Below are 26,912 nucleotides of genomic sequence, written 5' to 3'. Positions count from 1 at the left end.
ACTCACACTGAACAGGAAATAGTCTGTCCCCTTGGTCAGAACCAGGGCACACTGGGATAAGGATCCGGCCTCGTTGGTGTCCTTTTCCATTAAGAGGCACCACACACATTTCGGATATACGTTTCGGATACACGTTTTCAGACATACAGTATCATTGCACTGATTAACTGTATACTGAAAGTGTTGGGAAAATCTAAGAAGTTGTGTTTTGTTGAGTCATACCGGTCTACTATACATGGACATACCAACTGCTCTACATCTGCATTGCTTGCTGTTCGGGGTTTGAGGCTGGGTTTCTGTACAGCACTTTCTGACATCTGCATTGCTTGCTGTTTGGGGTTTTAGGCTGTGTTTCTGTACAGCACTTTGTGACATCTGCATTGCTTGCTGTTCGGGGTTTTAGGCTGGGTTTCTGTACAGCACTTTGTGACATCAGCATTGCTTGCTGTTTGGGGGTTTAGGCTGGTTTCTGTACAGCACTTTGTGACATCGGCTGATGTAAAAAAGGGCTTTATAAATACATTTGATTGATTGAACTGTGGTGTTAATGAACCAATGAGAAGAAACAAAAAAAAACATTTAGAACAGAACAAAAATTAATCTGAGATGCCATTTTGTTCTCATTGACCTACGTACAGGATAAGTTAGCTAGCTTGGTTCATTTAGGTAGACTTATGCAAATGTTCACTTCAAGTGAACTCCTCTATGAGCATAGAGCGAGGGCAAAACAAAAGCATGGTAGACTAGATATAATGTATACTGTCAACAGTACAACAACAGTAAAGCTCCACTTTAAATATACAATCATTGTTGTCGATGCAATAGCCATGGCCTGTGGCTGAGAGCATTTTACCATTCATACCCTTTGAATCTTATTTCATTAAGTGCACCATCTGCCTCACACAACACCTCTCTCTCTCTCTAACACACACACACACTGTCCCCTCCTGTCTCTATGTAAGGGGCTAATAAATGATGAAGTGATCTCAGCCGGAGGGACACAGTGAATTAGCGTCCTATCTCCACTCTGTTATCCAGTCACGTAGCTGCTCCATCCCTCCATCCTGGAGCGTTACTATGGAGATTACCATATTTACAACTTTGGTTCCGTCCAGCCCCTTTTCCCCATATTACCGTGTAAAGGAATAAAGTCCTTTTAAACGGTACCACATTCTGCCTGTTGTCATTCTTACTTGCACCTACAGTCCATACCTTTTTCGCTTCACAGAGAGTTTAGTTGTAGCAGGGTGTTGCGTTCCCTCTTCATAGAGGCGTGCGTAACATAATGGGGGCTCATCCGGGATTTTTCCATTAAACCCACCGGACCCTGCTGCTCTGAGCTCTCTGTGGTTAGTGATTGAGGTGTGATGGTAGGTTGTGAGTTTGGATGACTTGTTTAGTTAGTGTGTTCAGTACACTGCATTGTATAAGATGGCTGCATCAGCCATTCAAGTTTTTTGAAGCGCCCTCTATTGATTGTTTGGGTAGGTTTCGGAAAGTAGACCTTATAGCTATAGCTGACCATTATGGATTTGTATTCCCTGAGAAAGCCCTAAAGGCTGAGCTTTTGGTGCTAGTCAGGGAGGGTTTAGTGAGAGAACGGATTCTCTCATTGCAAGCAGAGGAGACTGGTAGACCTTCTGATGCCAAGTCAGAGGACAGGGCGGAGGAAGGGGTTCCTTGTACCCCCTTTACGATGCAATAGCCATGGCCTGTGGCTGAGAGCATTTTACCATTCATACCCTTTGAATCTTATTTCATTAAGTGCACCATCTGCCTCACACAACACCTCTCTCTCTCTAACACACACACACACTGTCCCCTCCTGTCTCTATGTAAGGGGCTAATAAATGATGAAGTGATCTCAGCCGGAGGGACACAGTGAATTAGCGTCCTATCTCCACTCTGTTATCCAGTCACGTAGCTGCTCCATCCCTCCATCCTGGAGCGTTACTATGGAGATTACCATAGTTACTACTTCAAACACACAGTATCAAACCAAACAGTCATCTAAGTTATCTGAACGGTGTTGCTCCCTTTCCACATCAATGTGTAGTGATGATACACTGAACTGTTGAAGCCTAGAGAGAAGAGGCATTTCAATCAGCAGATGCTTATTTTTCTCTGGCAATAGACACTAAAATGGGGTGGCAGGGTAGCCTAGGGGTTAGAGCGTTGGACTAGTAATCGAAAGGTTGCAAGTTCAAATCCCTGAGCTGACAAGGTACAAATCTGTCGTTCTGCCCCTGAACAGGCAGTTAACCCACTGTTCCTAGGCCGTCATTGAAAATAAGAATTTGTTCTTAACTGACTTGCCTAGTAAAATAAAAAAATATTCCCAAGTTCTAGACAATTAGAGAAGTAAGCCAAAACCCCAAAACAATTGTATCTCGAGCAGCCTCTGTCAGATATGAGCCAAACCAAATGAAGGAAATCAAATGTATTGACATACAAAATACATGTATAAATAGTTATTTAGCCCTTTAGGACTGACTACTTCTGTGAATGCAGATGTCACAGTTGTAACCATGAAAGACAGAACACTACTACGTGAACTTAGTAAACCATGTAATGGGTTACACCTGTGTATGGCAGCTTTTGTTTCTTCCCCTTAATAATTGTTACATTGTCTGCTCTCAGTTAGTGTGATTCCCTTAGTGAGCTGAATAGCAGTCGGTAGTGTGTTCTGTTTGTTTAATGTGGCACAGCCTTCAGTAAATTCGTCCTTTCACCTGTGTTCAATTTAAGCACCCTGTTTTTATTGGCTCATAACACTGTGATAACCTACTCAGCTGTAATTGATTAATCCTGTGTACATCATACTGTATCAAGGATAACCTCTTTCCTCCTGGTGATTGAGCTTTGTTTCGCCTATTAATAAGTTGAGCTGAGGTGAGCAGAGGTGAGCTGACACCCTGAATAAATAACTGTATTGTTATTCTGTGGCGTCCCTCAGGGATTCATCACAGGACTGCTATAGAATGCCATTAGGAGATATTATGAGAGTAAACCTGGCCATCAGAGAGAACCTGTTACTCTCAGGGTGGTGTTAGTTATCCACCCTGCACTCTAGCTGCTAGATGTTTTGTCTTGAAGGGATGACAGGAAATGTTTGTTTTCCATGGGTCAGGTATTCCTCTCTGTGTCCTGTTGTGTTTCTCATCATGCATCTATAGTACATCTACGTATTATCCAGAGTGACTTATAGTAGTGATACATTTTTGAACTGGTCCCCCGTGGGAATCAAATTCACAACCATGATGTAATCATTATACTGTATGCTCATTCACTTCCTGCCGTTCACAGAGATAAGCAGAACATAATGTAATCATTATACTGTATGCTCATTCACTTCCTGCCATTCAGAGATAAGCAGAACCTAATGTAATCATTATACTGTATGCTCATTCACTTCCTGCTGTTCACAGAGATAAGCAGAACATAATGTAATCATTATACTGTATGCTCATTCCCTTCTTGCCGTTCAGAGATAAGCAGAACATAATGTAATCATTATACTGTATGCTCATTCCCTTCCTGCTGTTCACAGAGATAAGCAGAACATAATGTAATCATTATACTGTATGCTCATTCACTTCCTGCCGCTCAGAGATAAGCAGAACATAATGTAATCATTATACTGTATGCTCATTCACTTCCTGCCATTCACAGAGATAAGCAGAACATAATGTAATCATTATACTGTATGCTCATTCACTTCCTGCTGTTCACAGAGATAAGCAGAAAATAATGTAATCATTATACTGTATGCTCATTCACTTCCTGCCATTCACAGAGATAAGCAGAACATAATGTAATCATTATACTGTATGCTCATTCACTTCCTGCTGTTCACAGAGATAAGCAGAACATAATGTAATCATTATACTGTATGCTCATTCACTTCCTGCTGTTCACAGAGATAAGCAGAACATAATGTAATCATTATACTGTATGCTCATTCACTTCCTGCTGTTCACAGAGATAAGCAGAACATAATGTAATCATTATACTGTATGCTCATTCACTTCCTGCCGCTCAGAGATAAGCAGAACATAATGTAATCATTATACTGTATGCTCATTCACTTCCTGCTGTTCACAGAGATAAGCAGAACATAATGTAGTCATTATACTGTATGCTCATTCCCTTCTTGCCGTTCAGAGATAAGCAGAACATAATGTAATCATTATACTGTATGCTCATTCCCTTCCTGCTGTTCACAGAGATAAGCAGAACATAATGTAATCATTATACTGTATGCTCATTCACTTCCTGCCGCTCAGAGATAAGCAGAACATAATGTAATCATTATACTGTATGCTCATTCACTTCCTGCTGTTCACAGAGATAAGCAGAACATAATGTAATCATTATACTGTATGCTCATTCACTTCCTGCTGTTCACAGAGATAAGCAGAACATAATGTAGTCATTATACTGTATGCTCATTCCCTTCTTGCCGTTCAGAGATAAGCAGAACATAATGTAATCATTATACTGTATGCTCATTCCCTTCCTGCTGTTCACAGAGATAAGCAGAACATAATGTAATCATTATACTGTATGCTCATTCACTTCCTGCCGCTCAGAGATAAGCAGAACATAATGTAATCATTATACTGTATGCTCATTCACTTCCTGCCATTCACAGAGATAAGCAGAACATAATGTAATCATTATACTGTATGCTCATTCACTTCCTGCTGTTCACAGAGATAAGCAGAAAATAATGTAATCATTATACTGTATGCTCATTCACTTCCTGCCATTCACAGAGATAAGCAGAACATAATGTAATCATTATACTGTATGCTCATTCACTTCCTGCTGTTCACAGAGATAAGCAGAAAATAATGTAATCATTATACTGTATGCTCATTCACTTCCTGCTGTTCACAGAGATAAGCAGAACATAATGTAGTCATTATACTGTATGCTCATTCCCTTCTTGCCGTTCAGAGATAAGCAGAACATAATGTAATCATTATACTGTATGCTTATTCCCTTCCTGCTGTTCACAGAGATAAGCAGAACATAATGTAATCATTATACTGTATGCTCATTCACTTCCTGCCGTTCATAGAGATAATCAGAACATAATGTAGTCATTATACTGTATGCGTAGCGCAAGGCCAATTTGTCCCACACCTCTGCGTTCCAGTAACATAGCTCATTTACCCAAGCCAATTCATGCTCAGAGTAAAGGCAAACATGTTTCTATAGTTTACCCAGTGAAATATTAACAGGCTGAATTCTAGGCAAGAAGGTGACCTTCGCGGAATGTGTACAGAGATTCTCGTCTCAGATGTCGTCGTCCCCGTTTTTCCCTACAAAGTATATTTTGTACTCCGGTCACCTCCAGTGTTGTCTTATTTATCTTTATACTTTGCATTTGTCACAGTGAAGCCAACCAGAAGCAACGGGGAAGATAGACACACTACTTAGTCTCAAAAGTAGTCTTTATTCCTGCACAGATAGAGAGATGAAAACATAGTCTAGTGTTGATCATCTGATAAAGCCTAGACAGGGTATGATATGAGCTGTGTGGACTAGAATATATCAGCACAAGTATGATGCGCTTTTTAAATGAGAGGAGCTTCTAGTGGAATTGTGAAGCTAATGTGTGTAGCCAGTGTGTTTGTGTGTGTAACATTTTCTACATTTACTAGTATGTTTCCTGGTGTCATGTGTTAGTGTGTTTTTCTGTCAGGTCATAGCAACAACCTCTCTCTGTATCTCTCATTCTCCACACGGCCTCTCTCCGTATCTCTCATTCTCCTCACCACCTCTCTCCGTATCTCTCATTCTCCATACCACCTCTCTCTGTATCTCTCATTCTCCACACCGCCTCTCTCTGTATCTCTCATTCTCCATACCGCCTCTCTCTGTATCTCTCATTCTCCATACCGCCTCTCTCCGTATCTCTCATTCTCCATACCGCCTCTCTCCGTATCTCTCATTCTCCACACGGCCTCTCTCCGTATCTCTCATTCTCCACACGGCCTCTCTCTGTATCTCTCATTCTCCACACGGCCTCTCTCCGTATCTCTCATTCTCCACACGGCCTCTCTCCGTATCTTTCATTCTCCTCACCGCATCTCTCATTCTCCACACCGCCTCTCTCCGTATCTCTCATTCACCTCACCGCCTCTCTCCGTATCTCTCATTCTCCACACCGCCTCTCTCCGTATCTCTCATTCTCCACACCGCCTCTCTCCGTATCTCTCATTCTCCACACCGCCTCTCTCCGTATCTCTCATTCTCCACACCGCCTCTCTCCGTATCTCTCATTCTCCACACCGCCTCTCTCCGTATCTCTCATTCTCCACACCGCCTCTCTCCGTATCTCTCATTCTCCACACCGCCTCTCTCCGTATCTCTCATTCTCCACACCGCCTCTCTCCGTATCTCTCATTCTCCACACCGCCTCTCTCCGTATCTCTCATTCTCCACACCGCCTCTCTCCGTATCTCTCATTCTCCACACCGCCTCTCTCCGTATCTCTCATTCTCCACACCGCCTCTCTCCGTATCTCTCATTCTCCACACCGCCTCTCTCCGTATCTCTCATTCTCCACACCGCCTCTCTCCGTATCTCTCATTCTCCACACCGCCTCTCTCCGTATCTCTCATTCTCCACACCGCCTCTCTCCGTATCTCTCATTCTCCACACCGCCTCTCTCCGTATCTCTCATTCTCCACACCGCCTCTCTCCGTATCTCTCATTCTCCACACCGCCTCTCTCCGTATCTCTCATTCTCCATACCGCCTCTCTCCGTATCTCTCATTCTCCATACCGCCTCTCTCCGTATCTCTCATTCTCCACACGGCCTCTCTCCGTATCTCTCATTCTCCACACGGCCTCTCTCTGTATCTCTCATTCTCCATACCGCCTCTCTCCGTATCTCTCATTCTCCATACCGCCTCTCTCCGTATCTCTCATTCTCCACACGGCCTCTCTCCGTATCTCTCATTCTCCACACGGCCTCTCTCCGTATCTCTCATTCTCCACACGGCCTCTCTCCGTATCTCTCATTCTCCACACGGCCTCTCTCCGTATCTCTCATTCTCCACACGGCCTCTCTCCGTATCTTTCATTCTCCTCACCGCATCTCTCATTCTCCACACCGCCTCTCTCAGTATCTCTCATTCACCTCACCGCCTCTCTCCGTATCTCTCATTCTCCACACCGCCTCTCTCCGTATCTCTCATTCTCCACACCGCCTCTCTCCGTATCTCTCATTCTCCACACCGCCTCTCTCCGTATCTCTCATTCTCCACACCGCCTCTCTCCGTAGCTCTCATTCTCACACCGCCTCTCTCCGTATCTCTCATTCTCACACCGCCTCTCTCCGTAGCTCTCATTCTCCACACCGCCTCTCTCCGTATCTCTCATTCTCCACACCGCCTCTCTCCGTATCTCTCATTCTCCACACCGCCTCTCTCCGTATCTCTCATTCTCCACACCGCCTCTCTCCGTATCTCTCATTCTCCACACCGCCTCTCTCCGTATCTCTCATTCTCCACCGCCTCTCTCCGTATCTCTCATTCTCCACACCGCCTCTCTCCGTATCTCTCATTCTCCACACCGCCTCTCTCCGTATCTCTCATTCTCCACACCGCCTCTCTCCGTATCTCTCATTCTCCACACCGCCTCTCTCCGTATCTCTCATTCTCCACACCGCCTCTCTCCGTATCTCTCATTCTCCACACCGCCTCTAACTTGATGAAGCCAGAGTGAAATTGTGAGATAGAATTTTGTGTAATGACACTGCTGAATCCAACTATATGCCTTTGTGTCAGAATGCATCAGCTATCAGCTTTGACTTGCGCAACTATGAGATATTGAGTCGTATCATGAGTAGTACTGTGTTAGTGTTAGTGATTTTTAAATAATACATTTTGCACTAAATATGGACCCACAAGGGTGTTCCTGAGACAACTCAGTAAAACTTCAAGTTACCACATTTAGGTAATGGAACAACATGCCTTATAATTTATAAAGGGAAAGGAAGTAGTAAGTTATTCACCAGATCGTACTATTATTTTGGCTCAATGGAGTATGAACCCAGCAGCCAGAGTTCCACTATAAAACCAGAGATTTGGCCCTGTGTCTCTCTAGAAATTCCTGTCGTGAAGTAAAAAAAATCCACAATTTTAGGACTGTTTTTATCGTTATTCAAACAGACTCCGATAGCTGAGTTTTCTAGCATCGTTGTGTTTGGCCTACTCTGTCACCAAGGTCTGTCCCTTCCGATCAATACATCATTCTCCATGGTCACCCCTACACTCCCTGCCCAAATACCCATACAGACTCATTCAGTACGCTACATTACCACCAAACCACTCAGCAGGATTAGGGCCAAGACTCTCCAGCCTGAGAGAAGCCTCGGTACGGTAGTGAAAGATAAGAGGTTTGAGTGCATCTTTAGGATTGAGAGCTTATTCAAATGAAAGAGGAACAGTAGGTTGTCTGGATTTATTGCTCTTATCTCTCCTGCTTCTCGGTACTCTATTTTGAGGCCACTCATCAAATCAACAGATGGAGTTAGATGGAGTATTGTATGATCCACTCCACAAATGTCTTGTTAACAAACTATAGTTTTGACAAGTCGGTTAGGACATCTACTTTGTGCATGACACAAGTAATTTTCCCAACAATTGTATACTGACTGATAATCCACTTATAATTCACTGTATCACAATTCCAGTGGGTCAGAAGTTTACATACACTAAGTTGACTGTGCCTTTAAACATCTTGGGAAATTCCAGAAAATTATGTCATGGCTTTAGATGCTTCTGATAGGCTAATTGACATAATTTTTGTCAATTGAAGGTGTACGTGTTGAAATACATCAAGGCCTACCTTTAAACTCGGTGCCTCTTTGCTTGACATCATGGGACAATCAAAAGAAATCAGCCAAGACCTCAGAAAATAAATTCTAGACCTCCACAAGTCTTGTTCATCCTTGGGAGTAATTTCCAAACGCCTGAAGGTACCACGTTCATCTGTACAAACAATAGTACGCAAGTATAAACACCATGGGACCACGCAGCCGCCATACCGCTCAGGAAGGAGACGCGATTTGTCTCCTAGAGATTTAATTACTTTAGTGTGAAAAGTGCAAAAGTATCTATATCCACAGGAAAATGAGTCCTATATCAACATAACCTGAGAGGCCGCTCAGCAAGGAAGAAGCCACTGCTCCAAAACTGCTATAACACCAGACTACGGTTTGCAACTGCACATGGGGACAAAGATCGTACTTTTTGGAGAAATGTCCTCTGGTCTGATGAAACAAAAATAGAACTGTTTAGCCATAATGACCATCGTTATGTTAGGAGGAAAAAAGGGGAGGCTTGTAAGCCGAAGAACACCATCCCAACCGTGAATCACGGGGGTGGCAGCATCATGTTGTGGGGATGCTTTGCTGCAGGAGGGACTGTTGCACTTCACAAAATAGATGGCATCATGAGGTAGATGGCATCATAAGGGAGGAAAATGATGTGGATGTTTTGAAGCAACATCTCAAGACATTAGCCAGGAAGGCTGATTGGTCGCAAATGGGTCTTCCAAATGGACAATGACCCCAAGCATACTTCCAAAGTTGTGGCAAAATGGCTTAAGGACAACAAAGTCAAGGTATTGGAGTGGCCATCACAAAACCCTGACCTCAATCCCATAGAAAATGTGTGGTCAGAACTGAAAAAGGCCTAAAAACCTAACTCAGTTACACCAGCTATGTCTGGAGGAATGGGCCAAAATTCACCCAACTTATTGTGGGAGGCTTGTGGAAAGCTACCCGAAACGTTTGACCCAAGTTAAACAATTTAAAGGTAATGCTACCAAATACTAATTGAGTGCTAATACTAATTACATTTACATTTAAGTCATAATGTCAGGAATTGTGAAAAACTGAGTTTAAATGTATTTGGCTAAGGTGTATGTAAACTTCCGACTTTAACTGTATATAAGATCCCACAGTTGACAGTGCATGTCAGAGCAAAAACCAAGCCATGAGGTCAAAGGAATTGTTCTTAGAGCTCCGAGACAAGATTATGTTGAGCCACAGATCTGGGGAAGGGTACAAACAAAATTGCAGCATTGCCTGGCTAGCCCACAGGAAGAACAGTCCCGAAGAACACTCCATCATTCTTAAACGGGAAAAGTCTGACACCACCAAGACTCTTCCTAGAGCTGGCTGCCCATCCAAATGGAATAATCGGGGTAGTAGGTCCTTGGTCAGGAAGGTGCACAATAAAGATGGGGGAACCTTCCAGAAGGACAACCATCTCTGCAGCACTCCATCAATCATGCCTTTATGGTAGAGTAGCCAGACGGATGCCACACCTTAGTAAAAGGCACATGACAGCCCTCTTGGAGTTTGTCAAAAGGAACCTAAAGGACTTTCAGACCATGAGAAACAAGGTTCTCTGGTCTGATGAAACCAAGATTGAACTCTTTGGCCTGAATGCCAAGCGTCACGTCTGGAGGAAACCTGGCACCATCCCTACGGTGAAGCATGGTGGTGGCAGCATCATGCTGTGGGGATGTTTTTCAGCAGCAGGGACTGGGAGACTATTTAGAATCGAAGGAAAGATGAACGGAGCAAAGTACAGATGAAAACCTGCTCCAGAGCACTAAGGACCTCAGACTGGGACGAAGGTTCACCTTCCAACAGGACAAAGACCCTAAGCCAAGACAACACAGGAGTGGCTTCAGGACAAGTCTCTAAATGTCCTTGAGTGGCCCAGCCAGAGTCCGGACTTGAACCTGATCAGACATCTCTGGAGAGACCTGAAAATAGCTGTGCAAGCTCCCTAAACACATGTTTTCCATGCTTGTTGCATTATACCTAAGACTCGAGGCTGTAATCACTGCCAAAGGTGCTTCAACAAAGTACAGGGTAAAGAGTCTGAATACGTGTGTAAATGTGATATTTTGCACCTTCCTACCAATAATTGACTTTGGCTACTGAAAGCATTAGTCTCTGTGCACAGGACTTTTTCTGTGGTTACTGTAATGACTGGGATCAAACCATGACACTCAATTACACACTCACCAATGACGTATACAAAAAATGTGTGTATGTCTATGCCTCATTGTCGCACAAAACACACACACACACACACACTCCTTAATGGCTTAATTATTCACATTCCTGTGGGCTAGCCAGGCGATGAATCAGTTTTTCATGAGTGTAGCGTACAGAATGTAGCTCTAAACCCAGGTTATAAATACAGCCATACAGAACAACCAATGCCTGGGAGACAGACCATACCCATAATATATTTAATACATGTGCAAAGTGTTCTAGAAACCTGTTTACACTTTGTCATTATGGGGTATTGTGTGTAGATTGATGAGATTTTTATTTATTTAATCAATTTTAGAACAAGGCTTTAACGTAACAAAATGTGGAAACAGTCGAGGGGTCTGAATTTTCGAACTCAGCAAAACAAGAAACGTCCTCTCATTGTCTACTGCGTTTATTTTCAGCAAACTTAACCTGTGTAAATACTGTGACTAACAGAATATTGTGACTAACAGAAATTGAATAATGTGTCCCTGAACAAAGGGGGGGGGGGGGTCAAAATCAAAAGTAACAGTCAGTATCTGGTGTGGCCACCAGCTGCATTAAGCACTGCAGTGCATCTCCTCCTCATGGACTGCACCAGATTTGCCAGTTCTTGCTGTGAGATGTTACCCCACTCTTCCACCAAGCACCTGCAAGTTCCCGGACATTTCTGGGGGGAATGGCCCTAGCCCTCACCCTCCGATCCAACAGGTCCAGACATGCTCAATGCGATTGAGATCCGGGCTCTTCGTTGACCATGGCAGAACACTGACATTCCTGTCTTGCAGGAAATCACGCACAGAACGAGCTGTATGGCTGGTGGCATTGTCATGCTGGAGGGTCATGTCAGGATGAGCCTGCAGGAAGGGTACCACATGAGGGAGGAGGATGTCTTCCCTTTAACGCAAAGCGTTGAGATTGCCTGCAATGACAACAGGCTCAGTCCGATGATGCTGTGACACACCGCCCCAGGCCATGACAGACCCTCCACCTCAAAATCAATCCCGCTCCAGAGTACAGGCCTCGGTGTAACGCTCATTCCTTTGACGATAAACGTGAGTCTGATCATCACCCCTGGTGAGACTAAACCGCATCTCGTCAGTGAAGAGAACTTTTTGCCAGTCCTGTCTGGTCCAGCGACGGTGGGTTGTGCCCATAGGCGACGTTGTTGCCGGTGATGTCTGGTGAGGACCTGCCTTACAAAAGGCCTACAACCCCTCAGTCCAGCTTCTCTCAGCCTATTGCGGACAGTCTGAGCACTGATGGAGGGATTGTGCGTTCCTGGTGTAGCTCAGGCAGTTGTTGTTACCAAGTGAAAATGATGGTCAGTAAAGAAAACTTTAAGCTCGTTGCCCCTTGATAACCAGCGCACTTCTGTATGTTGTAAAAGCGTTACGTTGTTGCTGCCCATATCATTGCATAGTGCAGAAAATACACACAAGTTCGGGGCCTTGCTTTAACTTCTTAGGGCTGAAATCCCGTTAATGGGATCGATATGACAACAGCCAGTGAAAGTGCAGGGCGCCAAATTCAAAACAACAGAAATCTCATAATAAAAATTCCTCAAACATACAAGTATCTTATACCATTTTAAAGGTAATCTTGTTGTTAATCCCACCACAGTGTCCGATTTCAAATATGCTTTACAGCGAAAGCACCACAAACGATTATGTTAGGTCAGAGCCAAGCCACAGAACAACACAACCATTTTTCCAGCCAAAGAGAGGAGTTACAAAAAGCAGAATTAGAGATAAAATTAATCACTAACCTTTGATGATCTTCATCAGATGACACTCATAGGACTTCATGTTACACAATACATGTATGTTTTGTTTGATAAAGTTCGTATTTATATCAACAAATCTCAGTATACATTGGCGTGTTATGTTCAGTAGTTCCAAAAACATCCGGTGATTTTGCAGAGATCCATATCAATTTACAGAAATACTCATTATAAATGTTGATGAAAATACAAGTGTTATGCATGGAACTTTAGATACACTTCTCCTCAATGCAACCGCGGTGTCAGATTTCAAAAAAGCTTTACGGAAAAAGCAAACCATGCAATAATCTGAGTAAGGCGCTCAGAGAACAAATACATATATCTGCCATGTTGGAGTCAACAGAAGTCAGAAATAACATTATAAATATTCACTTACCTTTGATGATCTTCATCAGAATGCACTCCCAGGAATCCCAGTTCCACAATAAATGTTTGATTTGTTCGATAATGTCCATCATTTATGTCCGAATAGCTACTTTTGTTAGCACGTTTGGTAAACAAATCAAAACTCACGAAGAGCGTTCACTAGTTGCAGCCGAAATGTCAAAAAGTTCCGTTACAGTCCATAGAAACTTGTCAAACAATGTATGGAATCAATCTTTAGGATGTTTTTAACATAAATCTTCAATAATATTCCAACCGGAGAATTCCTTTGTCTTCGGAAAAGCAAAGGAACGGGAGATACCTCTCGTGAAATGTGCGTGACCAGCGCGTGACTGCTGGCAGACCTCTGACTCATTCCCCTCTCATTCAGCCCCCCTTCATAGTTGAAGCATCAAACAAGTTTCTAAAGACGGTTGACATCTAGTGGAAGACTTAGGAAGTGCAACATGACCAATATCCCACTGTAACTTCAATAGGGGCTGAGTTGATAATCGACCAACCTCAGATTACCCACTTCCTGTGCGGATTTTTTGTCAGGTGTTTGCCTGCCATATGAGTTCTGTTATACTCACAGACATCATTCAAACAGTTTTAGAAACTTCAGAGTGTTTTCTATCCAAATTTAATAATATATGCATATATTAGCAACTGCGACTGAGGAGCAGGCAGTTTACTCTGGGCACCTCTGGGCCCCTGCCCCCCAGCCATAAGAAGTTTTAACAAAGTTAACCATTTTCACTGTAGTGTACAAAACATCTTTCAAACTGTCAGGCATTCCTTTGGCAGCAAGAGCCCTTCGGTGGATGCTGCAGTGTACCAAAGTGGCGTTGGGAGCAACTGCTTGCACGCACGTTACCGCTCCGCTATGTCTCCCTGTCATGGCTTTTGTGCCATCAGTACAGATACCAACATGAGCAGCAGCTACATTTGGCTACATACGGACCGTTAGTGGAATTCCCGTGAGAGAGTAATGGTTAATGTGATTGGATGTTAATTATTTGACTAGGCTACCTGTATTTGACATTGTGTTATTTTGCTGAACACTAGGTGGTTCAATTTGATTTTTGGCAGTGAAACGAAGCTACTCAGGTGACCAAATACTTATTTTCCACCATAATTTGCAAATCGATTCATTAAAAATCCTATAATGTGATTTTCTGGGGGTTTTTCCCTCTATATGTCTGTCATAGTAGAAGAATACATATGATGAAAATTACAGGCCTCTCTCGTCTTTTTAAGTGGGAGAACTTGCACAATTGGTGGCTGACTAAATACTTTTTTACCCCACTGTATATATACAGTTGAAGACAGAAGTTTATGTGCACTTAGGTTAGAGTCATTAAAACTTGTTTTTCAACCACTCCACAAATTTATTTTTAACAAACTATAGTTTTGGCATGTCGGTTCGGACATCTACTTTGTGCATGACACAAGTAATTTTTCCAACAATTGTTTACAGATAGATTATTTCACTTATCACAATATCACAATTCCAGTGGGTCAGAGGTTTACATACACTAAGTTGACTGTGCCTTTAAACAGCTTGGAAAATTCACTTATAATTCACTGTGTTTCCTGTTCCTTCTACAGGTGCCGGGGAGTCTGGGAAAAGCACCATCGTCAAGCAGATGAAGTGAGTTACAGAGAGCTGTAACAGATCAGGACATGTCATGACCTCTTTAATAGATGATGCCCTCTATCCTCTAGTGGTTTATTCAGTCCTTGTCCCAGTCCTTGTTGGATTAATCTACAATGCGTTCACTGCTGATCCAGAGCTGGCAAACAGTCAATCAGGCATGTTGAGCATAGGCATATTCATTTGCTTTTTAGCAAGACATATGGCTGGCAAATCTTCATGTCTTCCTGTCCTTGGTAGTTGCGCTGGTTTTCTCGTGTCTTCCTACCCATAATTGTCTTTGGCTACTGAAAGCATGAGTCTCAGTGCACAGGACTTTTACTGTGGTTACTGTAATGACTGGGATCAAACCACGACACTCAATTACACGCTCACCAATGACGTATACAAAACATATGTGTGTATGTCTATGTCTCATTCTCACACACACGCACACACACACTCCATAATGGCTTAATTATTCACATTCCTGTGGGCTAGCCAGGCGATGAATCAGTTTTTCATGAGTGTAGAGTACAGAATGTAGCTCTAAACCCAGGTTATAAATACAGCCATACAGAACAACCAATGCTTGGGAGATAGACCATACACAAAACACAACACAGCCTGCTCTGCTCTGAATCACCAGCTCTGTCTCTGACCACAGAGATCATGTCAACATAAAAGGAGAGCAGGGAGAATGGTTGCCTTTTTCCCCCCATAACACCTGTAGATAGAATTATAATATTTATTGTGTAACTAACTGGGTTAAATCCCAGTACTTTTCCTAGCCGCTATTGTCAAGCTTATAGGCCTGTTTATTCATGAGGTGATATTGGCTTATTCATGTCCTTGTCTTGGTGCTACTGTGCTCTTTCTGCACTGCATCCTGCATTCTGATGAAGTCTGGATGCTATCATCCCACTGAAACACACACACATTCACACACACTTAACATGCAGGGCGTTCCCCTGTGCATGACAAGCTGAGGCATGGTCAGACACATCACCAACATGCAGAGGAGGTTTGCACAGGACTGCACTGACTGTCTATATCAGCTGGTAGCCTAGCAGTTAGAATGTTGGGCTAGTTACTGAAAGGTTGCTGGTTTGGATACCAGAGCTGACAAGCTGAAAAATCTGTTGATGTGCCTTTGAGCAAGGCAATTAACCCTTATTTGCTCCAGAGGTGCTGTACTACTGAGGCTGACCTTGTAAAACAACACATTTCAATGCACCTATCTGGTGTATGTGACAATAAATACATGTATTATTATCATCTTAGAGTAACTAGCCGTTCTACGAAACATTACGGTCATTGATTGAATACCCAAACTCTTAGCAGCTAGAAGTCCTAACATATTGAGCACATTTAACACTGTATGAAATACATAACCTGTCAACCATACTGCCCAATGACTGTATATATGAATGGACAAAGTCATGGATCACGTGACACAATGTTTAACTATGTGAAGACTCAATAGAGCATTGATGCTAAATTAAGTCGGTTAAGATGGTGTCTCATGGGAACATAACATACTCAGTTTGAACTACTCCAGGAAGTGACGTTACAGGCTAGCTCAGTGCTGCCCCCTCATATAAGTCACGTTTCATGCCGACCTGGGTACTGCAGGCTACCATTAGCAACGCAATTATCCTTATAACTTCTTCTGGGTGCGACTTTAAAATAATCGGTCAAAGTACATACATTTGGTGTATTAGAAGCAATTATTGGTCCATGAGTATCTTTGCAACATTTTTTAATTTACAAGAAGATTGACCACAAAGATTGACATTTTTCCATTTACTATAATGGGGGATCCTGTTTTCTGATAACAATGCCTGCAGTACCGCGGCCGGTCTTGAACCTCTGTGGCTTCAATTATTATTATTATTATTTTTACATTGAACCTTTATTTAACTAAGCATGTCAGTTAAGAACAAATTCTTCTTTATGACAGCCTACCGACCAAACCCTGACGAAACTGGGCCAATTGTGCGCCGCCCTATGGGACTCCCGATCACAGCCAGACATGATACAGCCTGGATTTGAACCAGGGACTGTAGTGACACCTCTTGCACTGAGATGCAGTATCTTAGCCCTCTGCGCCACTCGGGAGCCCCAATGTGAGGGGGCAGTCAATGTGAGGGGGCAGTCGTTCTCCACCTGTCCTCCTTTTCTCTTAGTAACATCTTGAGTGACATTAGTAGAATGCTCAGGTTTGTTCTCCTTCATCAGGATCATCCATGAGGATGGCTACTCAGAAGACGAGTGTAAGCAGTACAGAGCTGTGGTCTACAGCAACACCATCCAGTCCATCATGGCTATTATCAAGGCCATGGGCAACCTCAAGATTGACTACACAGAGGCCTCCAGAGAGGTAAGACACACACATGCAATCAAACACACACACACTTGGGCATGTATGTTAGGCTCCTCTGTTTCTGCAGTCAGATGATTAGAGAAGAGGTATAGCTTTGCTTCTACACATCCACTAGAGCTCTTGAGTAACAATGTCCTGGGCACTGAAGCGAAGGTTAGTCACTATCATCCATGACCCCATGAAGCCAAGGTTAGTCACTATCCTCCATAACCCAATGAAGTCAAGGTTAGTCACTAGCATGCCCAATCCAAGAAGCCATCACATGCAGTCACACAGTTTGAAAAGAACGCCAATTTCCGCTAATAGGAGACTGTGCTTACCATCATGTAACCGTTGACATACACCCCCCCCAAAGAAGACTGAATAACACAACTATTTTTCCACAAGCAGTGACTTCGCTCATAACTATCTTACCATACTTACCAATCCTATCTTATTCTATTTTATCTTACTATACCTACCAATCCAATCTTATCTTACTATACCTAACAATCCTATCTTATTCTACCTTATCTTACTGTACCTACCAATCTTATCTTACTATACCTACCTATCTTATCTTACTATACCTACCTACCTATCTTATCTTACTATACCTACCTATCCTATCTTACCATACCTACCAATCCTATGTTATTTTACTATACCTACCAATCCTATCTTATCTTACTATACCTACAATCTTGTTTCTCGTGGTCTGAGAGTCTTTAGGTGCCTTTTGGCAAACTCCAAGCGAGCTGTCATGTGCCTTTTACTGATGAGTGGCTTCCGTCTGGTCACTCTAAGGCCTAATTTCTGAAGTGCTGCAGAGATGGTTGTCCTTTTGCAAGGTTCTCCCATCTCCACAGAAGAACTCTAGGACTCTGTCAAAGTGACCATCATGTTCTTGGTCACCTCCCTGACCAAGGCCCTTCTCCCCCGATTGCTCAGTTTGGCCAGGCAGCCAGCTCTAGGAAGAGTCTTGGTGGTTCTAAACTGTTTCAATTTAAGAGTGATGGAGGCCACTGTGCTCTTGGGGACCTTCAATGCTGCAGACATTTTTTGGTACCCTTCCCCAGAACTGTGCCTCAACACAATCCTGTCTCGGAGCTCTACGGACAATTCCTTCGACCTCGTGGCTTGGTTTTTGCTCTGACATGCACTGTCAACTGTTGGACCTTATATAGACAGGTGTATGCCTTTCTAAATCATGTCCAATCAATTTAATTTCCACGGGTGGACTCCAATCAAGTTGTATAAACATCTCAAGGATGATCAATGGAAACTAGATGCACCTGAGCTCAATTTCGAGTCTCATAGCAAAGGGTCTGACTACTTTGTCAATATGGGGTATTATGTGTAGATTGCTGAGGATTTTTTTTTAAACCATTTTAGAAAAAGGCTGTAACTTAACAAAATATGGAAAAGTCAAGGGATCTGAATACTTTCCGAAGGCACTGTACCTAAATGAATTCTAGAAATGGATGTTGAGAAATACACTAAAATAAGCAACGAACCAAATCCTGGTAAGAATGTGTTATTTAATTGTAACCATTGATTATGATAGCAAGATACTGTGTCCCTGTGCCATCCATGGTATGGACTGGTTAAGTTGCTGGGTATTGAAGTTCATTGTTGAAAAATGTATATAATCTTGGATAGCAGAAGCAAGTCAAAGGTCTAGGCTTGGGCTTGTTGCTACCAAAACTGAGTTCCATATCAATATTGCATATCAACAGTATCTATCAACCAAACATTCTAAATACTACTGAAATTGCTGTATTTAATTGTGATATCATTATATTCAAATGTGAGTGTATTGAAATGAATTGAATTGCCAAGGCAAAGAAATAGAATGGGATTCTAAATCAACGCTCTTATCAAGCAAACATTCTAAATTCAAACATTCTACTAACTTTGCTTTGCTTGAAATTATATTTTTATTATTCAAAATTGCCATGACAATTGACATCCATTATACACACACGAACACATTACAGTGGGGACTCTTGAGGTTCAGACCTGCTCTCTCCTCAGTGCTCAGACAGAGAGCGAGAGAGCAGTTGAAAGAGAGATTGAGAGAGGGTCCCTACCCTATTGAAGTTGGAATTTGTAAGGGTTATTTATGGCTGTAAGATCCCTGATAGCACTGACCATTGAGAGAGAGAAAAGGTAGAGGCTGTGAGTGGGTTTTCCTGCAACCATGAGGGCAATGAAGGCTTGATCATGAAGAAACGTGAAGTGTGCTGAAAAGGGAGAAGGTGCGGTAACTAAGGGTTTTTATTTAAAGCTGCTGACTGGACACATTTTCCAAGCGGATTTCCTTTGCAGGCAATTTCTGCAGCGTAGGCACTGTGCACCTCAAGTGAATAACCTGTCTCTCAAACTCCTTCTGCTACTGCTGCCAGCCGCAAATACGGATGATTATCATTATACTTGTATTATTATTAATAATATTAAAACGATAGCATTAACACCTCAGGCTGATAGAAAGGCTTCATTCCCAACGCATATTCATTATTCACACACACACACACACACACACACACACACACACACACACACACACACACACACACACAGCTTCACTGCTCTCACCTATCACACTCAATGAGTCAGCAATAAGATGCCCAGTGCTCCTGTGAAGAGGGTTCAGCCTGTGAACTAGAGATGGAGTACTTGAATAATTGAAAGGAACTCAAAACTCGATCTTTAACCAGAGATAAAATGTTCAAATACTGTCAAACTATTTGGTGGAATTGTGGCTGCCTGAACGGGCAAGTGTAATTTGCTTTGACTCTAGTGGTCCATATGTACATGTGCAATTGCGGGGCACAACAAAAAATAAACCAAGGCAAGCATCACATAGTTCTTCTCCCTAGGTTCCATTTCTCCTCTGTGTCTCACTCAGTTGCCTTCCGACCGCTCCCTCTGATAGTGCTGTGATGATAGCAGTATCGCAATGGGTTTTCCATGGCAAAAATGAAAACATGAAGCAGATTCTACTTCTTGGTCCTTTAAAAACCTGCTGTATGTAAAATATTGTGTGCTATAGCTTGGAAAATAAACATGACTCTGGATGAGAACATAATAGTGCTTGTTTCCTACATTAGGGCTGTGTTCCAAAAGAAGTCAAATCCGCTTCGTGTTTTGTTTCCTTTGCACAACCCTAACGAGTATGGCATATTTTTATCAGAATCATTAAACCTAGGCCTACTCACCAAACTGATGTTGTGGCCGCAATTCATCAACATGCAGTGTTCAATGTTGAATTGTTAATCCATTTGGAAAAGTCCAAAGAACAGGCAGAATAAACAAATCGAACGTCTGTATATGGAAAGGTAGTTTTGAAATCCAGATGTATTTATTTTTAACTCTCGAAGTGTAACCCTATTTCAAATCTTTGATAACTTTTCCAGATGCAAGATCTGTGTCACTTCGCACTCGCAGGTTTTTTCATTTGGAAAATATTTTGTTCTATTTAATTCTGTCACATGTTTTTTACTATAACATAGGTGTGTCTTGACTGTGATAAGGGCTTGTGAAATAAGAGTGTCTTGACTGTGATAAGGGCTTGTGAAATAAGAGTGTCTTGACTGTGATAAGGGCTTGTGAAATAAGAGTCTCTTGTCTGTGATAAGGGATTGTGAAATAAGAGTGTCTTGACTGTGAAAAGGGCTTGTGAAATAAGAGTGTCTTGACTGTGATAAGGGCTTGTGAAATAAGAGTGTCTTGACTGTGATAAGGGCTTGTGAAATAAGAGTGTCTTGTCTGTGATAGGGGCTTGTGAAATAAGAGTGTCTTGACTGTGATAAGGGCTTGTGAAATAAGAGTTTCTTGACTGTGATAAGGGCTTGTGAAATAAGAGTGTCTTGACTGTGATAAGGGCTTGTGAAATAAGAGTGTATTGACTGTGATAAGGGCTTGTGAAATACGAGTGTCTTGACTGTGATAAGGGCTTGTGAAATAAGAGTGTCTTGTCTGTGATAAGGGCTTGTGAAATAAGAGTGTCTTGACTGTGATAAGGGCTTGTGAAATACGAGTGTCTTGACTGTGATAAGGGCTTGTGAAATAAGAGTGTCTTGTCTGTGATAAGGGCTTGTGAAATAAGAGTGTCTTGACTGTGATAAGGGCTTGTGAAATAAGAGTGTCTTGTCTGCTAAATTAACAAAACAAGGCTATGCCATTTCAGTCATAGGCTTCTACAAGCAAGCCCCACATTGCTGGTTAGTCCTTTTTTGAAGATTGTGTTCCACGATATAATATAATGAATCTTAAATGGTGATATACTGATATACTGTATATATACTGTATATATGGGGTAATTTAGCAATTAGGATGTATCTGTAATGGTTATAATAAATTCAGCATTGTTGTGCACTGATGGTATTGATAAATGCCCATATTTTTTCAAATGTTTTCCTAAAATATATATTTTTACATTAGAGTTTCCATTAGAGTATACTCAAGTATATCACAAAAAAATATGGTAGTACTCAAACAGTCAAAACATTTCAAATGCCCATCCATACTGTGAACAAACTGTCAACATGTTTCTCAAAGAGGGCTAAAACATTTTTAGGAAGCTTAAGTGTATTACAGTATATGTCAGAGGGCTTCAGTCTTGAGTCTATAGCTGGAGGATGGGTGAATGTGCTTTCCTACTGTAATCTAGTCTCCTGCATGGCTGAGGAGAGAGGCTGCCGTGGTCATTACGGCAGGATGGATGGGTGCAAACCTGTGTCCACAGACCATCGTTCATGCCACTGGACGTGCTGATACTTGCTCTGCCTCCTATGCAGGCATTTAACGCACCGGCTGCCACAAACATACTCTCATACAGTACATTAAACAACAGCCAACATGTATGCACACTTTAGACAGGGATGCACAAGAACACACATAGAACATTGCATAGACACACACACACACACACTTGTACACGCAGGCATGCACGGACGCACACACACGGGTACTGGTGCCCAGAATTGGCTCAATGAGTCACCTAGTTCCCAGGGAGAGGAAATCGAACCTCCATATGCTGTGTCATTTCATTTGCTTTGTCATTTCAAATCCAGAGAAAGATGCTGAAAACATTGCAAAATATCCTTTGTGAACTGCACTCCCAGTCTCAAATTGAAATGTACATTTATGACCATTTTGTTCCAGTTCACTAAATTGATTGATTATTCAATTTGAGCTTTGCTAATTTGCTATTATGGAAACAGGTGACACAGCAGATCTGCATACTGTATGTGTGTGTGGGTGGAGAGGTGTTGCCTCAGTGGACAGTATGCAGGGCTGTTCATCTGTCTGCTGAGTCTCTGGGCATGGAGGTGTCTGGTTCTCTGAGCCTAGCTAGCTGTTCATCCTTCTGCTCTGCCGAGTCTCTGGGCATGGAGGTGTCTGGTTCTCTGAGCCTAGCTAGCTGTTCATCCTTCTGCTCTGCTGAGTCTCTGGGCATGGAGGTGTCTGGTTCTCTGAGCCTAGCCAGCTGTTCATCCGTCTGCTCTGCTGAGTCTCTGGGCATGGAGGTGTCTGGTTCTCTGAGCCTAGCTAGCTGTTCATCCTTCTGCTCTGCCGAGTCTCTGGGCATGGAGGTGTCTGGTTCTCTGAGCCTAGCTAGCTGTTCATCCTTCTGCTCTGCTGAGTCTCTGGGCATGGAGGTGTCTGGTTCTCTGAGCCTAGCCAGCTGTTCATCCGTCTGCTCTGCTGAGTCTCTGGGCATGGAGGAGTCTGGTTCTCTGAGCCTAGCCAGCTGTTCATCCGTCTGCTCTGCCGAGTCTCTGGGCATGGAGGTGTCTGGTTCTCTGAGCCTAGCTAGCTGTTCATCCTTCTGCTCTGCTGAGTCTCTGGGCATGGAGGTGTCTGGTTCTCTGAGCCTAGCCAGCTGTTCATCCGTCTGCTCTGCCGAGTCTCTGGGCATGGAGGTGTCTGGTTCTCTGAGCCTAGCTAGCTGTTCATCCTTCTGCTCTGCTGAGTCTCTGGGCATGGAGGAGTCTGGTTCTCTGAGCCTAGCCAGCTGTTCATCCGTCTGCTCTGCTGAGTCTCTGGGCATGGAGGAGTCTGGTTCTCTGAGCCTAGCCAGCTGTTCATCCGTCTGCTCTGCCGAGTCTCTGGGCATGGAGGTGTCTGGTTCTCTGAGCCTAGCCAGCTGTTCATCCGTCTGCTCTGCTGAGTCTCTGGGCATGGAGGTGTCTGGTTCTCTGAGCCTAGCCAGCTGTTCATCCGTCTGCTCTGCTGAGTCTCTGGGCATGGAGGTGTCTGGTTCTCTGAGCCTAGCCAGCTGTTCATCCGTCTGCTGAGTCTCTGAGCATGGAGGTGTCTGGTTCTCTGAGCCTAGCCAGCTGTTCATCCGTCTGCTGAGTCTCTGAGCATGGAGGTGTCTGGTTCTCTGAGCCTAGCCAGCTGTTCATCCGTCTGCTGAGTCTCTGGGCATGGAGGTGTCTGGTTCTCTGAGCCTAGCCAGCTGTTCATCCGTCTGCTGAGTCTCTGGGCATGGAGGTGTCTGGTTCTCTGAGCCTAGCCAGCTGTTCATCCGTCTGCTGAGTCTCTGAGCATGGAGGTGTCTGGTTCTCTGAGCCTAGCCAGCTGTTCATCCGTCTGCTGAGTCTCTGGGCAAGGAGGTGTCTGGTTCTCTGAGCCTAGCCAGCTGTTCATCCGTCTGCTGAGTCTCTGGGCATGGAGGTGTCTGGTTCTCTGAGCCTAGCCAGCTGTTCATCCGTCTGCTGAGTCTCTGGGCATGGAGGTGTCTGGTTCTCTGAGCCTAGCCAGCTGTTCATCCGTCTGCTGAGTCTCTGAGCATGGAGGTGTCTGGTTCTCTGAGCCTAGCCAGCTGTTCATCCGTCTGCTGAGTCTCTGAGCATGGAGGTGTCTGGTTCTCTGAGCCTAGCCAGCTGTTCATCCGTCTGCTGAGTCTCTGGGCATGGAGGTGTCTGGTTCTCTGAGCCTAGCCAGCTGTTCATCCGTCTGCTGAGTCTCTGAGCATGGAGGAGTCTGGTTCTCTGAGCCTAGCCAGCTGTTTATCCGTCTGCTTAGTCTCTGAGCATGGAGGTGTCTGGTTCTCTGAGCCTAGCCAGCTGTTCATCCGTCTGCTGAGTCTCTGAGCATGGAGGAGTCTGGTTCTCTGAGCCTAGCCAGCTGTTTATCCGTCTGCTTAGTCTCTGAGCATGGAGGAGTCTGGTTCTCTGAGCCTAGCCAGCTGTTCATCCGTCTGCTGAGTCTCTGGGCATGGAGGTGTCTGGTTCTCTGAGCCTAGCCAGCTGTTCATCCGTCTGCTGAGTCTCTGAGCATGGAGGAGTCTGGTTCTCTGAGCCTAGCCAGCTGTTTATCCGTCTGCTTAGTCTCTGAGCATGGAGGTGTCTGGTTCTCTGAGCCTAGCCAGCTGTTCATCCGTCTGCTGAGTATCTGAGCATAGAGGAGTCTGGTTCTCTGAGCCTAGCCAGCTGTTTATCCGTCTGCTTAGTCTCTGAGCATGGAGGAGTCTGGTTCTCTGAGCCTAGCCAGCTGTTCATCCGTCTGCTTAGTCTCTGAGCATGGAGGTGTCTGGTTCTCTGAGCCTAGCCAGCTGTTTATCCGTCTGCTTAGTCTCTGAGCATGGAGGAGTCTGGTTCTCTGAGCCTAGCCAGCTGTTTATCCGTCTGCTTAGTCTCTGAGCATGGAGGAGTCTGGTTCTCTGAGCCTAGCCAGCTGTTCATCCGTCTGCTTAGTCTCTGAGCATGGAGGTGTCTGGTTCTCTGAGCCTAGCCAGCTGTTCATCCGTCTGCTGAGTCTCTGAGCATGGAGGTGTCTGGTTCTCTGAGCCTAGCCAGCTGTTCATCCGTCTGCTGAGTCTCTGAGCATGGAGGAGTCTGGTTCTCTGAGCCTAGCCAGCTGTTCATCCGTCTGCTGAGTCTCTGAGCATGGAGGTGTCTGGTTCTCTGAGCCTAGCCAGCTGTTTATCCGTCTGCTCTGCTGAGTCTCTGAGCATGGAGGAGTCTGGTTCTCTGAGCCTAGCCAGCTGTTCATCCGTCTGCTGAGTCTCTGAGCATGGAGGTGTCTGGTTCTCTGAGCCTAGCCAGCTGTTCATCCGTCTGCTCTGCTGAGTCTCTGAGCATGGAGGTGTCTGGTTCTCTGAGCCTAGCCAGCTGTTCATCCGTCTGCTGAGTCTCTGAGCATGGAGGAGTCTGGTTCTCTGAGCCTAGCCAGCTGTTGATCCGTCTGCTCTGCTGAGTCTCTGAGCATGGAGGAGTCTGGTTCTCTGAGCCTAGCCAGCTGTTCATCCGTCTGCTGAGTCTCTGAGCATGGAGGTGTCTGGTTCTCTGAGCCTAGCCAGCTGTTCATCCGTCTGCTCTGCTAAGTCTCTGAGCATGGAGGTGTCTGGTTCTCTGAGCCTAGCCAGCTGTTCATCCGTCTGCTGAGTCTCTGGGCATGGAGGTGTCTGGTTCTCTGAGCCTAGCCAGCTGTTCATCCGTCTGCTGAGTCTCTGGGCATGGAGGTGTCTGGTTCTCTGAGCCTAGCCAGCTGTTCATCCGTCTGCTGAGTCTCTGAGCATGGAGGTGTCTGGTTCTCTGAGCCTAGCCAGCTGTTCATCCGTCTGCTGAGTCTCTGGGCATGGAGGTGTCTGGTTCTCTGAGCCTAGCCAGCTGTTCATCCGTCTGCTGAGTCTCTGGGCATGGAGGTGTCTGGTTCTCTGAGCCTAGCCAGCTGTTCATCCGTCTGCTGAGTCTCTGAGCATGGAGGTGTCTGGTTCTCTGAGCCTAGCCAGCTGTTCATCCGTCTGCTGAGTCTCTGGGCAAGGAGGTGTCTGGTTCTCTGAGCCTAGCCAGCTGTTCATCCGTCTGCTGAGTCTCTGGGCATGGAGGTGTCTGGTTCTCTGAGCCTAGCCAGCTGTTCATCCGTCTGCTGAGTCTCTGGGCATGGAGGTGTCTGGTTCTCTGAGCCTAGCCAGCTGTTCATCCGTCTGCTGAGTCTCTGAGCATGGAGGTGTCTGGTTCTCTGAGCCTAGCCAGCTGTTCATCCGTCTGCTGAGTCTCTGAGCATGGAGGTGTCTGGTTCTCTGAGCCTAGCCAGCTGTTCATCCGTCTGCTGAGTCTCTGGGCATGGAGGTGTCTGGTTCTCTGAGCCTAGCCAGCTGTTCATCCGTCTGCTGAGTCTCTGAGCATGGAGGAGTCTGGTTCTCTGAGCCTAGCCAGCTGTTTATCCGTCTGCTTAGTCTCTGAGCATGGAGGTGTCTGGTTCTCTGAGCCTAGCCAGCTGTTCATCCGTCTGCTGAGTCTCTGAGCATGGAGGAGTCTGGTTCTCTGAGCCTAGCCAGCTGTTTATCCGTCTGCTTAGTCTCTGAGCATGGAGGAGTCTGGTTCTCTGAGCCTAGCCAGCTGTTCATCCGTCTGCTGAGTCTCTGGGCATGGAGGTGTCTGGTTCTCTGAGCCTAGCCAGCTGTTCATCCGTCTGCTGAGTCTCTGAGCATGGAGGAGTCTGGTTCTCTGAGCCTAGCCAGCTGTTTATCCGTCTGCTTAGTCTCTGAGCATGGAGGTGTCTGGTTCTCTGAGCCTAGCCAGCTGTTCATCCGTCTGCTGAGTATCTGAGCATAGAGGAGTCTGGTTCTCTGAGCCTAGCCAGCTGTTTATCCGTCTGCTTAGTCTCTGAGCATGGAGGAGTCTGGTTCTCTGAGCCTAGCCAGCTGTTTATCCGTCTGCTCTGCTGA

General features: G+C 44.6%; 1 protein-coding gene across 2 annotated transcripts in view; it reads left to right on the top strand.

The window, feature by feature from the left end:
* The window catches only part of gnai2b (guanine nucleotide binding protein (G protein), alpha inhibiting activity polypeptide 2b), a 111,504-nt gene that overhangs the window by 66,300 nt on the left and 18,292 nt on the right, over positions 1 to 26,912 (top strand). For both annotated transcript variants that reach the window (XM_065001996.1, XM_065001995.1), the window contains exons 2-3: positions 14,838 to 14,880; positions 17,104 to 17,245. In XM_065001996.1, coding sequence (XP_064858068.1) covers positions 14,876 to 14,880; positions 17,104 to 17,245 — 147 coding nt within the window. In that variant the 5' untranslated portion in view covers positions 14,838 to 14,875. The remainder of the gene's footprint in view (positions 1 to 14,837; positions 14,881 to 17,103; positions 17,246 to 26,912) is intronic.

This window comes from Oncorhynchus nerka, linkage group LG15 (assembly GCF_034236695.1).
Source record: "Oncorhynchus nerka isolate Pitt River linkage group LG15, Oner_Uvic_2.0, whole genome shotgun sequence".
NCBI lineage: Eukaryota > Metazoa > Chordata > Actinopteri > Salmoniformes > Salmonidae > Oncorhynchus > Oncorhynchus nerka.
This window is presented reverse-complemented; position numbering and strand designations above follow the sequence as displayed.